The sequence below is a fragment of the Anomalospiza imberbis genome, chromosome Z, assembly GCF_031753505.1.
Source record: "Anomalospiza imberbis isolate Cuckoo-Finch-1a 21T00152 chromosome Z, ASM3175350v1, whole genome shotgun sequence".
Taxonomy (NCBI): domain Eukaryota; kingdom Metazoa; phylum Chordata; class Aves; order Passeriformes; family Viduidae; genus Anomalospiza; species Anomalospiza imberbis.
This window is the reverse complement of record NC_089721.1, coordinates 36111939-36126897: the sequence shown is the minus strand read 5'-3', so window position 1 is coordinate 36126897 and position 14959 is coordinate 36111939. Positions and strand designations below refer to the sequence as shown.

At 43.6% G+C, this 14959-nt stretch overlaps 1 protein-coding gene across 3 annotated transcripts in view; it reads left to right on the top strand.

The window, feature by feature from the left end:
• Positions 1-3576: 3576 nt before the first annotated feature.
• The window catches only part of RCL1 (RNA terminal phosphate cyclase like 1), a 31218-nt gene continuing 19835 nt past the window's right edge, over positions 3577-14959 (top strand). The window contains exons 1-4 of one of the 3 annotated variants that reach the window (XM_068176956.1): positions 3577-3847; positions 6559-6630; positions 7458-7633; positions 13730-13804. In XM_068176956.1, coding sequence (XP_068033057.1) covers positions 3592-3847; positions 6559-6630; positions 7458-7633; positions 13730-13804 — 579 coding nt within the window. In that variant the 5' untranslated portion in view covers positions 3577-3591. Of the gene's footprint in view, positions 3848-6558; positions 6631-7457; positions 7634-13116; positions 13159-13578; positions 13639-13729; positions 13805-14959 lie in introns of those variants that run through there. The other 2 variants (XM_068176959.1, XM_068176957.1) reach the window with 2 other exon arrangements.

Below are 14959 nucleotides of genomic sequence, written 5' to 3'. Positions count from 1 at the left end.
TTACACAGCTATCTTCACAGAAGAAGACACTCGATTTCAGTGGGAGTGTTCATCCTTTATCACATGCCATATCCACAACCTCACAGCAAACTGTTATTTAACTACTACCCTGAAATTATGTCTAAAAGGCCTGTGAATGAAGGAAATTAAAGAAGAAAGTTGTTCCCTGAAAATGCAAAACAGTAAGTGCCAGACTTCTTCTCTATTAATCATGAAGTTTAGCACTATTTGTTCTGGAATTCCAAAATGCCCTCCAAACTCTGAAACCCAAAGGAATTACGCAGAGACTTGACTGGATTTAATTGCTTGTAAGCAGGAAAGCAAACCAGTGATTTATCAAGAAAATTTTAAGAATTTTTGTGAAGTTTGGACATAGATTTATTAGCTCTGAGAAAATATGTATGTTCTTTACCTTTCTTACACTCAATTTTCTCTTAGTTCTGCTCAGTGCATAACAGAAAAGAATTTCACCTGCCCAAGTCCCACCCTATTTTCTGTTATATTCTAGATCAGAGCTGCAACTGGCAACTAATTTCTTACACACAGAAAGTTACAATACTTTGATTCCACAAAACTGTCCATGACAAAACTCTCTTTTTCTAAAAATACAGAGAGGTTCATCTGCACATGAACCATGAATAGCTCTAGATATTTTTGCCCATATCTCAGAAATTTGGGCATTGCATATATGAACTAATGTTGTTTAACTGCTGTAATTTTTTTGATCCTCATTTTCCACAAATTTCTCAACATGATTCCTTTAAAAAAATTTCTTATGCTTTGTTTCCACACAGATGTGGTCTTCTGATTTAGTTGAATAATTTTTCTGGGTTTGATTTTTTGCCTTAGCACCTGCATCTGGGAATTCCACAGCATCTGTACAGTCAGTGTTGTAAATGGATTAAGTGGAGAAGAAATTTTGGACACTGGTATGTGAAAAATTGGACTTCAGCATAAAGAGCAGTGTGTCCAGCTATGTGCCCAGTGTGTCAGGGGCATGATTGCCCTTTTCTACTCCACACTTGTGAGACCCCAACTGGATTTCTGCATTCAGCTGTGGAGTCCTCAGTTCAGGAAAGACAAGAGGACAGTCTTAAGCTGTGCCTGGGAACACTTAGGTTGGACATTAGGAGGAATTTCTTCACAGAAAGGCTGATTGGGCATTGGAATGTGCTGCTCAGGGAGGTGGTAGAGTTACTGTCCCTGGAGGTGTTTAAGAACAGACTGGATGTGGCGCTCAGTGCCATGGTTGAGGCAACAAAGTGATGTTTGGTCATAGGTTGGACTTAATGATCTCAAAGCTCTTTTCCAACCTGATCAATTCTGTGATTATGACTCTGTGGTTCTGCAAGATGGACCTGATTCAGTAAGTCTAGATGTGGGCCACAAAAATAATTGGTGGGCTGGAATAATTTCTTCTTGAGAAAAGGCTGAAAGAGCTGAGATTGGTCAGCCTGGAGAAGAGGGCCCTGGTGAGAGCTCATTGCTGTCTTTCAGTATTTAAGGGGGCTTATCAGAGAGACAGAGGAAGAATTTTTACCAAGAAGTAGTTACAGGACAAAGGGCAAGAAATTTAAACTGAAAGAGGGTAGACTTACATTGGACATAAGGAAGAATTTTTCTACAGATGAAGGTGGTAAGGCACAGGCATAAATTGCCTACAGAAGTTGTGGATGCCCAATGGGGACCTGTAAGTGTTGAAGACCAGATTGGATGGGGCTTTTAGCAACCTGGTTCATGGAAGGTGTCCCTGCCCATAGCATAAGGGTTGACTAGATGATCTTTAAAGTTCCCTTCCAAACCAAACCATTCTGCTTACCTGTAACACAAAGCTTGCAGACCATGTATCAACATAACAAAAATCCTTATGCATGTTGATCACAAAAGTCAGCAAACAGCTAATAATAGGTGGCTTAGTTCCTTCAGTTTCTGTAAAGTGGGCCCTATCATGGGTTTTAAAAAAGAAGTTGTCGTCTCTGGAAAACAATTTAGTAAAATAAAAAGTGGTTATCATTTGTAGGGAAAATTGTCTGACTTTAGCTGTACAACTCTGGAAGGTGCTGTTGACTCTTCTGAGTGACAAAAGCCCTTGCAGAGAGAGGAATCTGGATAGAGTGGAGCACTGGGCAATCATCAGCGACATGAAAACAACAAGTCAAAATGCCAGATTCTGCACCTGGGATAAAGAAATGCCAGACACAAGTCTAAACTGGGAGAGGAGCAGCTCTGGGGTTGCAGAGAGGGCTCTGGGGGTGCTGGTTGGCAGCAGGCTCTGTGGCAGCCAGCAGTGTGCCCTGGCGGCCTGGAGGGCAGCAAAGCCCATCCTGAGTGCAGGAAACCCCATCCTGAGTGCAGCAATTCCATCCAGGCTGCAGCAAACCCCATCCAGGCTGCAGCAAACCCCATCCTGGCTGTAGCAAACCCCATCCTGAGTGCAGCAAACCCCATCCTGAGTGCAGCAAACCCATCCTGAGCGCAGCAAACTCCATCCTGAGTGCAGCAACCTCAGCTCTCTAAAGAGGTGACCATCCCTCTGTGTACAGCGTTAGGGCAGGGCCTCCCCTCAAGTCCTGGATGCAGCTCTGGGCTCCACCATTTCAGAACCATGGGAAGGTCCTCGAAGTTGTCTGGAGATGGGCAAGACAGCTAGTGGAAGGACTGGACACCATGGCCTGTGAGGAGCTGCTAAGGGCTTTGGGCTTGTCTAGTTTGGAGTAAAGGAGGCTGAGGGGCAGCCTCCTTGCTCTCTACAGCTTCCTGAGGAGGGGAAGTGGAGAGGGAGGTGCTGATCTCTTCTCCCTGGGATCCAGTGACAGGATGTGTGGGAATGGTTCAAAGCTGGGCCAGGGAGGTTCAGACTTGCCATTAGGAAGCATTTCTTTATAGAGAGGGTGGTCAAGCATGATGATGCCCTAAGCCTATCACTGTGTAAGAGGCATTTGGACAGAGCCCTTAAGAGCCTGCTTTACCTTTGGGTTGGGCCCTGAAGTGAAGCAGTTGGGCTAAATGATTCTTGTACATCCCTTCCAACTAGACTATTCCATTATAGGAAACTTCTTTTCATGGGCACATAAATGTAGCCTAACAATTGACAATGTCACACCTCCACTGTAATCGATGCTTCTCTTAAGAGACTGGAAGCTTTAGTCGGTTTTCTCCTTAAGGACAGCAGGACTCTGTCATTAAGCAAACAGGCTATCCCAAGGACCGCGAGCCGGACTCATTCCTCCGCCCGTTTTCCTTAAGGCAGCCATGGATAAATTACTGAAAAGTACTGCCTAAGGAACATGTTCCCAGAAACCGACTCATTTCGATGTGGTGGCAGTATCCTTTTGCGGGCACCACGTTCCGCTGCGGACCGTCCTTACCCGCCCGCCGAAGGAGAGCACACATCACGGGGAAGGGGCAGCGGGCCGGGCTCCTGTCAGACGCATCTCCCGACGCTTCCACACTCCTTAAGTTTCAACTGAAAACACGCAGGTTGGGAGAGCAGAGGAAAAAGGCAGAGGCTGCCTCCCGTGCCACGACAAACTCAGCCCGGCCCTTCTCGCCACGGCCACGCCGCCAAGCGTCCGCGCCGAGTCCCGACGGATGCGAAGCACGGGGGCGGTGCGATCCTCCCAGCGCCCGCCCGCCCCCTGCCCTTTGCCCCTTGTCGGTGTCCCAGCGCTTCCTGTTCCCAACCACGTGGGCAGCGGGATGGCGGGCGGCGCGGCGGGCGAGGCGCAGTGCCTCAGCTACACGGGATGCAACTTCCTGCGGCAGCGCCTGGTGCTGGCCACGCTCAGCGGGCGCCCGCTGAAGATCCGCAAGATCCGTGCCAAGGAGGAGGACCCCGGCCTCCGCGGTGAGCGGCGGCACCCGCGGCCGCGGGGCAGGAGGTCGGGGGGCGGCGAAGCTCCGGCGGCGGCTGTGCCCGGGACTTGCTGCCGGGCAGGGGCAGACCCCCACTGGGAGCTGGGACAGCCCGGGCTCCATCTGGGCGGGCCCCACCGAGGAGGGTGGACCCAGCTGCATTCCCGTGGATGCGCTCTCCCCTGAGTGCTCCGCACACCCATCTCGGGTGCAGCTGTCACACGTGGATCGCGGGGCTTTGGGAGGAGGAGGAGAAGGCGGGGGAGCGGGCAGGGACGGTGAAGGAGGCCGGAGCAGGGGGGCTGTGACACACCCGCCGCTTCCTGCTGTCAGCTTCCCTCGCTGCCCGGCGGGGCGGGGCGGGGGGGGGAACGGGGCAGTACTATCCCCGTCCCGCCGGCTCGGCTCGGCTCGGCTCGGCTCGGCTCGGCAGCCCTGCCCTCTGCCGGGTCACGCCTTTTCTTCAGAGTGGGCCATCAAGGGCCGGTGCGGGCGGCCGGGGCTGGTGCTGCCCTGCCGAGCCGCCCCGGTGGGACGGGGCTGGCACTGCCCCTCCCGCCCCGCCGGGCAGCGCCGTTCGCTCCGCGCCTGGCGGGGCTCTGACTGCCTCGCTGCGTGTGCGGGAGCCTCTCCACAGCCCCGCAACTGGTTCGCGTTCCCGTGATGGTGGTGGCTTCGCAGTCGGGATGGCAGAATTAATTCCCTGTCTCTTGGGCCGACGTTTCTGCCGCGTGCCCGTGTCCGTGCCCAATTGTCGTGTGCTCCCTGTGCTTGTGGGAGCTCACGTTCCAGTTTTAATAGGTCACGTTTTATGCTTTTGATTTTTGTCAGGGTTTGCTGAAACACAAAGGGTGAAAGAGGTGAATAATTTATTCTCATTTCTGCAGATTTGTTTAAGGGAAATCTTTTTTAGGGAGTACCATCGTCATTCTTGTACAAAGCCTTTGGCATCCCAGGATGAATTCCATCATAAACTGAAGTAAGAAAACAATAGGGTAGAGCTTTAGGAAGAAACATTATTGTGGTGTTCAGTTATTTTTTGGGCAAGGAACCCTGTTATGATGTTCAGAACAGGGGTTGATGCTTCTCTGCCTCCTGAGGAGGAGTAGCTAAAATTTTTAGCTACTTTTTTACACAGCCTTCAGTGTGTAGCTAAAAAGTCTACTCCAAAACTGCCAAAGCATTCTTGTGTGCTTGACTTAACATTTACCACGGTCCAAAGTATTTATTATCACTGTGGAGCATTTGTTGGTGGTGAAGTTTGTAGTTATTGCTGTGTTTTTTAAAGAGTGTTTGAATTTGCTTTTTAAAATATGGGTTCAAGTGTAAACTATGACTCTAACAGAAAAATAATAACAATAGATCCTGATCTGTGTTGATAATTCAACATGCTGGTCTTTTTGCTTTTCATGACTGGAACTTTTGTAAACTCTGCTACTGGTGTTCTCCAAGAGTGAAATGTGTGCTCACAAGGATGCACTCTTGCACTGGAAGATGCCCCAGTGCTTATAACATCATATAAACTTTGTAAGCATATAAGCTGTCATAGTTTAGAAAAAGAGCAGAACCAGTATTGTGTGACTGAGACATCAATCACGTTATGCAAATATTGACAAACTGTAAATCCTGCAGGTAGCTTTGTGGTTTAAATATCCATGACATCCTAGAGTCACATACAGAAAGAAAAATCTGATTACTGTATAAGAAGTGACAGAGGATTATTGCTAAGGGAGTTCTGCAGCCTACAAACAATTATGCAGATGCTGTTGGCTCTTAAAACTAGCTGGATTTTGAATTCTGCATATATTCACCTATCTTCCTTGATACTGAGCCTGTACCATGTTGGAATACTAGAATACTAGCATATTCTTCCTGGGATGGCTTTTTTCAGTTGGCTGGGGTTTTTTGTTTGTTTGTTTTTGTTATTGTTTCTTTGTTATTTCCTTTTTTGTTTTGGTTGGTATTTTTGGTTTTATTTTGGTTTAAATTTGCTTGTCCTTTTCATTGTCTCTGGGTGAGAGTCCACACAATCAAGGGAAACTGAGGAATTATTTCCACACAAATTGCTATAGTATAGTGAACACAGTAAGTAAGAAAAGAGGCAATGGGAAGACTTGTGGTTCTCTAGCACTAAATATGTCCAAAACTGTTTTCGAAATGGAAAATTTTAGAGTCTGCAAACAACTAAATCTGTTTGTGGAACAGATATGAAGCAGCAGCACTTCATGTCCAAATGCCCCCTTCTTTTAAGCTAACTTTTACAGAGAATAATGTGAAGCTGTTATTAGCTTGTCATGCTTCAGTATATGGGGTCCTGTTTGCTATGATTTGTCTGTTTTGCTTTGTACTGAGCAAAATGTAAATTGTCAAAGGTTTTATCCTGGACAAGAGCAATCCCTCAAGCCACTGTGGTCAGAAATGTCCACTTGTCTTATGTGCTGTGGACCAGGGAGAGGAGTGTGACTAGTCTAGCTGCCACTTCTGAGGGCATCTCAATTGATTTTAGGTGCCTGTAAGTGTGGAGGCTCACATTAACATCCCTGTTTTTACAGGCAATTGCCTTTTCACATGTGCTGGCATTACACCACAGCTTGAAGAGTGAGAGTAGCCTTACTGTCATGGAAAGCAGGAAAGGGTAAAAGTACAAGTAAGGCATTGAACTTCTAAGAAACTTTACAATTCTGTCTGTGCTCTACTTCTTAGATTTTGAAGCAAGTTTTATTCGCCTGATTGACAAAGTGACCAATGGCTCACGGATTGAAATAAACCAAACAGGTGAGATCTGTTTTTTTTCTGCTTCATCTGTTCTGGTCTCCAGGATTTATCAGTTTCTGCAGTAGAATTGAAGTCTTACCTTGATAGAGGTAGGTGTTCAGTAAGATTGACTGAGAAGATCAGAAATAACAAAGTTGACAAGTTTTGTAATAATTGATCACATGCAAGAAGGTCACTGCTCCACGATAATGCAGAGAGTTAAGGAAGTTCTATTGCCCAAAAACTAAAATTAGTATTTTGTTAGTTATACAGGATTTCACGGCAGGCAAAAGTTCCTCTGTACCAGAATCGATTTTTGTAGGAGAAGATTTACCCTCTACAGAGGCAAACTTCTTAGCCAGACTGCTTGCTTATTCAAGCTTACAGAAGAGTTTGATTAGAGTGAAAAGCATCCCATGTGAAACCTCACCTGGTCTGAGTTTTTTTCTTTTTTCTTATGGATTCTGATTATCTTTTGTTGGTAAGTAAGGCAAATGAATTACCATCAGATATGCCAAGATTCCAATGACCTGATGTACTGATGAAGGTTTAGCTTCTATGGAAAATAATAATTGCTTGTATCAGCATTTTGTAGATTGCTAAGAGACCTATGGTTTTAGAGGGAGGGGAAAGGAGGAAAATGATGTGCAGGACAGACAGACACTCATGTGTTGACCCATTTATTAGCTGCAGACATGTAAATAGTGTGCTGGAAGTGCTATAGCCTTCCATATCGTCTTCTGCCTCCAATTTGCCTCATACATTGTTGCAAAGTATTTTTGTGCTGTTTCAATGGCCAGTGTTTTACAGTGCTCTCATTTGGTTTGCTCCCCTGTCCTCTTCCCCAGGTACTACCTTATATTATCAGCCTGGTCTTCTGTATGGAGGCTCATTGGAACATGACTGCAGCCCCAGTCGTGGTATTGGCTACTACTTGGAAAGTCTGCTCTGCTTGGCACCTTTCATGAAGCATCCATTGAAGATTGTCTTGAGGGGAGTAACAAATGATCAAGTAGATCCTTCAGTAAGTAAAAGTTTAAATATCAGAGAAGGATATTTTTCCCCCTAAAATAACAATATTGAGAAGAAGTGTCTAAAACATATTGAATTTTTATCATCCCTCACATCCAGAAGTATCCATTGTTGCTGCATTAGCAAACTCTCTGAGTCAAAGAAGCATCTGCTAAACTAGAGTGTGTCAAACTCTAAACTTCAGTTTGTAATACCCCTGACTGAACTGATGTTCAGTTCTGTACGGCTTCTGTCTTCTCCCCTGCAAACTCCTTTTAAATGCATTGTGAGGCCCTGACACAGGTTTGGTTCTCCTCATCTCTTAGAATGACAATGGATTATTTCTCTTGCCCAACACATGTATTTACTCTATAAAGTAGAAAGTGTCTTCAAAAAATGAGTGCAAAAAGGAAGGAATCTTTCTCTTCTGTTGGATTCTGGACATAGTCATACCACTGTTGCTGTCAAGCCTTCTTTCTATTAGAAACAGGAGTCACATGGTGATTAGGCAATTACAGTAGCAAAAGTATCTAATAACTGTCTGGTTATTCAGAAACATGCCAGAAGGTGTGGTAGGTCAAATGGCTATGAAATGCTTGCCTTGTTTTCTATTACTGATCTGTAGTCCTTTGTTTTGTACCAGTGTTGTTACAGAAATGAGCTGTGGGAGACGTGATCAGAATGCTGAAGTAATGATTAGTGGTCACGGTCTTTATTTATTTTTCTCCAAAAACTCCAAACATAAACTTCTGCTTTTAGAGAACAGCATTACTCTTTACTTTTTGAATGGGGATTGGACACTGCCTGTTTTCGTCTGAGTAAATTAAGGACACATTGTAATATGAAAATTTAACCAGTGTAAATGAATACAAATACCTGTGAAGTATGTCTATAGATACTACATGAGCCCCTGAGTCCTGCTGGAATTTATTACTTTCCAGCTGTGTTTCTCTGGTCATTTAAAAAACTTTCTCACTTCTGGCTCTGTGAGACATCCCCATGAGTCAAGGGATGATCAAAGTGGGTTGTACACAGCACTATAAGAAAAAAAGAAGTATTTTTTGCTCTTCTTTCTGTCATTGTGATTAAAAGTACTTATTGTAACTGGTAAGTAGTAAGAATCAAAGAAGTCCTTTTTTGTTGACAGTTTAATCACAATGGAGAAATTCTTGCATAATCTGGAGATGAAGAGTAGTCCAATGTTCATATTGCTTTCAAGTAAATTTGGACACTCATCTAAGCAACGGAGTCTTGATTCTGGAAATTCTGGAAATCTGATGCCTTTTGGGCATCAGTCACATGGACGTGAGATTAAACTGTTTTAGTTCAAATGGGTGCAAGAATTAAGGTCACTTTGTGCTTGAAGGGTGCTTACACTTGCCAAAACTCAGACAAGTGGGTCAGCATGCATCAGCTGACTCCCAAGCTCTGTACACTGAAAGTAAATCAAATGAATGTAAACAGTTACGTCTTAAGTTCATTGTCCTATCGTAGCAGTTATGTTATAGTTCTTAGTGACAACACAGTAACAACTTCAGTTACTGTGACTCAGCTCATACTTGTTAACTGTTAAGTGTTTGTAACTGAATACCAGTTCTAAAATTGGTTTCACCCTGGCTTATGTCTGTTTAGCTTGCCTGAGTAAACATTAATCCTGGTGCACACCAATAATGTATTTAGAGGACTTCTACAAGTTGTTTTTCATAACATATGTGTCTCCTGGTTTCTGAGACTAAAAGCACAATTTTAAGTGTTACCCTAGCATTTATATGCTTAAGTAAATGGAAACTTGGTTTTACATCGATTTTGGTTTTTATTTTTCAGTAGACAGAGGGTGTATATAAACTCAGTGAACAGTTATTACCTATGCTTGCCCAAAAAGAGGTGCTTGAATTTGTTTATCTATCTGTATGCTTTCTGCTTTCCAAAGGTGGAAAGGCAAATCAGTGTGACTACAGTGTGGGAGTTTAGGTGTTTTACCTGCTGCTCTTCATGTAGCAACCTCTCTGTTTCAACTTAGTGGGTTGTATTGGATTTGCATGGCTGGATTTTGTGAGCTGGGATGCTGTAGAAGCAGCTTCTCTAAGAAGCCGACAAAAGTTTCCCCTTCTTCCAACAGAGGCCATGTCAGCTGGCTCCAAAACAGACCCACTGCTGGCCAAGTCTGAACCCATCAGTGATGGTGTAACTGCTGGGGTAACAGTTTTAAGGAGGAAGAGATGGGGGGTGGAACAGTGGAATAACCTGGAGCTGGAGAGTAGAGTGAGAACATGTTAGAGAAACAGCCCTGCAGAGAGAGGGTCAGTGAAAAATGGGAGGTGTTTCATGCACTGGAGCAGAGATTCCCCTGTAGTCCATAATGAAGACCATGGTGAGGCAGCTGTCCTCCTGCAACCCATAAATGTTGACAGCAGAGCATATGTCCACCTGCAGCCAGTGCAGGACCCCACACTGGAGCTTTTGGATGCCTGAATGTGGCTGTGAACCCATGGGAAGCCTGCACTGGAGCAGGCTCCTGGCAGGACCTGCAGGCCTGTGGAGAGAGGAGCCTATGCTGGAGCAGGTTTGCTGGCAGGACTTGTGAACTCATGGGGAATCTGCACTGGAGCAGTTTATGAAGAACTGTAGCCAGTGAGAGGCAAGTAGCAGGAATATGTGTGCAACCAGGTGAGTGTGACCTTTCTCTCATGGTGTCAGTGAACAGGTAGGCTGACCCACTGGGGTTTGTGAAATCTGCTTTCAGCACTGAGATCTTGGCTTTTACGCAGCCTTTTACACAGAAGTATTTGTGGGATGTGATTGTTGTGTGGTTTGAGGTTGCTCTTCACCAGAGACCTCCGTGTCAGGTGCATGCAAGGGAATATTGTGGATCTCTTGCTGTAAGGAGAGTAGAAGAGATTCATGTCAGAGTAAAAGTTTCTAAAGGACATCTTGTAGAAGGAAAGACTTCAGCTGAGTTCAGTGAGGCACAGGTCAGGCTGCATTCCTGGAGTATAAGAGCATGTGTTTACTGTGGTGTTTGCTTGCATACATTAACAACCCTCCAATAGGATGCAATGGAAAGCTCTTTGACAATTGGCATCACTCCTAAAGAGTACTGTGGCCACTGAACATGCAGTTGTTCCAAGTGAGACTGTGCTGACATTTTTAATAATAATATTATCCATATTATTTTGTACATCATTAGACACTGGAACAAATCAGCCTGAGAAATTGTAGATGCCACAACCCTGGCAGTGTTCAAAGCCAGGTTGGATGGAGTCCTGGTCTAGTGGGAGGTGTCCCTGCCCATGGCAGCGGCAGGTGGAACTAGATATCTTTAAGATCGCTTCCAACCCCAAAACATTCTATGATTCTGTGATAATACTGCATAGAATTATTACTGTGTGAGTGATACATCCTAAATGGATGAAAGCAATGCTACTTTGCTCTCACTTGTTAGAAAGAGATAAGCCTTTGGAATACCAGCCTGGACTGTTCATTGGCAGCCTACACTTGCAACATGTTTTCCTGTGCTGTCACTGGTGAGATCTGACCCTGGGTAGTTTGTGGGACCAACCATATGAGACTGGGTTGAGGCAGTTTAAAGTTTCTCTGTATAGTGATTATGTATGCAGAGGATGCCCTTTGTAAAGTGCCTTTTTGAAGGGAATGGAGGTGGCACACAAATGATAGCTCCTATTTTCCTTTCCTTCTCTATGTATTGTGATCCTGAAATTTAGTATAGCTGCAGTAACTTGTTTTAGAGTAATCATTCTTGATGTTTGTGTTTCCAGGTGTTTAAGTTTTTTTACAGCTATACCATGGGGCTTTGAGTTCAAATGACTGTCATGCTGACATGAGACTAGTATATTAAATTTTAGCTTAGGAGCAATAATCTTCACTCTTAATCAGAATTCAACAGTTGTATGTAGAAAACAAGAAGTTTTTCCTACTGAGTTTTCTTCCCACAGTTCTTTTTTCCCTGTTAAACTCTGTTTTTTCCCCTTTCTCCCAGTCTAGGCCCTTTTTTGCAAAACATAACACTGTATGTTAGGTGGGGCTCAATGACAGGTGCAATGCCAATGGATATACAGGCCAACTGGTGCTTTTCCCTTTCTCAGGTATCCATGTGCTGCAGGGTCTCTATCTAGGTGTTTTGTTTGGGTTTTTTTTTTTAATATCTTTGCACTGGATAAGGGATTCTTAAAGTTACTTTTCTACCTTTTTCTTAGCTACTGTAGATTTCTTTAAAGGGAAGTGATAAGTGATTTGCATTTACACAACTTGGCGAAAACGCAGTATTTATGGGACTTAGAATGTTGTCGTTTGTGGTGAGGTATATCATCAGTTGTATGATACATCTGTTTCGGTGCAACTTGGTGCTATGCTGTCTTTTCTGGAAATTGAATAACTGCTCTCCAAGGGGAGCTAAGAGATGGGGTTTATGGCTGAGGATAGGCAAAAGGATGGAAAAATGGGTTTACAACTCAGTTCAGCTGCTGTTTTGTGATTTTCAATGAACTGCTTCATATCCTTCCCAACTCCCCGCTTGTCTGCAAGGCAGAACATCCTTTGCCCATTCTTCAAATACTGCTGATTGCCTCCTCTGTTTAGGCAGCAAAATTGGAAGTCAGTCTTATTATTTGTCTGTCTGGTACTTCAAAGTATTATGCCTGGAATTTTTCTGAGGACTGAAAACTACAACAAATCTTGAAGTTTTTTGAGTTCTTAACCTATACAGTAAAGTTTTTATTTTTTAGTGGTATATTTTATTTCATGAGAAGGAGGAAGAAACATTGTGTAATTTTAATTTGAACCAGATCAGCTTGTTGAGGCTTCTGCCAGTGGTATTCACATGCTTGTGCACATGCATGTTAGTAAAGGCTTCAATCCAGAAGTCAAATTTGTATAGTTAATGAATACTACTGAAGGGCCAAAGCAAAGTAGCCTGGCTGCAAAAAGACATAAACTTTGTAAGTTAAAAGAAGTTAAGCATTGGCTTACAGTTTCGTTTATTTTAATGTAGACATTCAAATATTGGTACTCAAACAACACCAAATGCCTTTCTCTGAGAAAGGAGATATGTTGTCTAGCAGGATTTGAAAATGAGAACTACAACATACACTCATAGCTCCTCTGGTACCACTAACAGAATGTTCACAGATTTGTAGGTGAGTTATGTGCTGCAATTTTGTCAGTGGCTTGCACTCTCTTCAAAGCAGAGCAAATGAACATCAAGAATTATGAATTTTAGCTGAAGGCGTGGGAAGGAGGGTGTTTTTTCTGCCTCCTCAAATGCTGTCTACCTCATGACTGTTTCCATCTCCTGTGTTTATCTTCTCTTTGTTTATGATGTCCTGATCCTGTCCATCCACAGCTGTTTGTCTTGGGTAACTCCCTATTATGTGTTATCAGTGCTGTTGCACTAATAAGTAATTTATATCACGTTTGGCAGCACTACTGAAGTTTCAGAAGAGGGAAGAAGAGGGCAGTCCCTGTAGTCTTAGGAATTAGGAAGAGCAATGACAAGGATAATTCTGTTCAGACCTGGACCTGGTGAGCACCTGGCTTAAAAGGGAGTACACTGATGATATGTTACCCACTTCAGATTCTTTTAAGTGCTTCAACAGAAGCTACTTATAAGTTTCTGTTTCTTAGAAACAGGTAAAAAGAAGTTATTGATAGAGTGATCTTTCTGCTAAATCTAGGGCCTGCTCTTGCAGTGATGATTGAAAAAAATGCAGTGGTTCTTGCATTAATTTGTTTAGCTCTAGGAATTTTTCTGTAATGACAGAAGAATATTATTTTCTCAATAACATAGAAATGTTCAGAGACATAAGTAAACTGTTTTACATAATGACATTCAAAATCAGGCTGAGGAAGAAAGCCAGAAGAGGAAATTATATCTGCCAGTAATTTGTTCTAGGAATTTTTTTTTAGTAATGATGTATTTTGGTAGGCTAACTAGATGAAGCTCTCTGTGCTGCATTCCCATGTTTTCCCATAAAATACCTTCCATGAAGAAGACTTGTCTCTGTTAGTCACCTCATAATTTAGTGATTTTTTAAATTACTGACTAATCTAACTTCCAATGGAGAGTCTTTTCTTAAAATTCTATGTTCCATAGGTTGATTTCCTTAAGGCAACAGCTCTACCTCTTCAGAAGAAGTTTGGAATTGATGGTGAAAGTCTGGAAATCAAAGTAAGACAGTTTGTTTCTTTCTTTTCAAGCATGTATTGAAATTCTCCTGCAGTACTTCGCAGGGCCATGTGCTTGCTGTGGGTTTCTGTCTCTAACAGATAATTAGTTGTGGCTATGAGCCACATGGTGATAGAGTAAGGAGAAAGTAGCGACTTTCATTAGTCTCCAAAGAAGACTGAAAAACCTTTTTGCTTTTTGTTGCTTTTCATTCATTTATTGTCTTTTTATTTCTGCTTGTTCATTCTGCCCCATGCTTGGGGCTAGGAATTAAAAGTGGTATCTTTAACCTTTTTCATCTGTACGAGAGCTGAATCTCTGTTTGGGTAGCTGGGGTTTGTTTCCAGTTTGGAAAATAGAGGAAAGAAGTTTTTCTTAAAGACAGCAGTCTTCAGAGGCCCAGTAAATCTGGATACTAAATCTGGATACAAAGCAACATTCGGGTTTCTTTTAGGTTGGAGAAATGTGTGAAGGGTCTGGCTGCACTATGGGGGCCTGCTGGTGCCTTGCTCTGCAGATGCTTACCCCTCACCCCCACCCTGCCACAGCCCAAGTGCCCATTGTCCTGGCACTGTCAGCCTCTGTTCCTGTGACCCTGTAGCAGGGCTGGCCTTCAGCTCGCCACAGCCCTGCCCTGTCTGGCTGTGGGCCTCCTTACCCAGACCCATTCACTGGCCCATGTCCCAGCTCCATCCTTGGCTTGGAATGGTGGGACTGAGTCAGGCTACACAGACCTGTTAGTGGGAATGAGTTCATTCTAATCCCTTACATAAATATTCTGAGTTAGAAGGGACCTGTAAGGATCATCAAATCCAAATCTTAAGTGAGTAGTCCATATGGGAATCAAAGCCATGACCTTGGCATTATCAGCACCATGCTGTAATCAACTGAGCTCAAATCAAATAGTTCTAGTCTCCTCAGCAGCAAGGTGTAATCTGCTACTAGAGACAAGTCTTAAGCCAAGGTTGTTTTGGTAAAGATGTTTTTGTTTGGTTTTGCACTGTTTCCTATTGAGAAGCCATTCCTTACTTTACTTGAGAGGAACAAAGAAATCAATGCCTGCTTTTAGTTTTGATGCAAAATCCATTTCTGCTTTTAGGATGTGGTTTTCTTGCCTGTGTTCACATAATGGCCTTACTTAAAACACTTTACTCTATG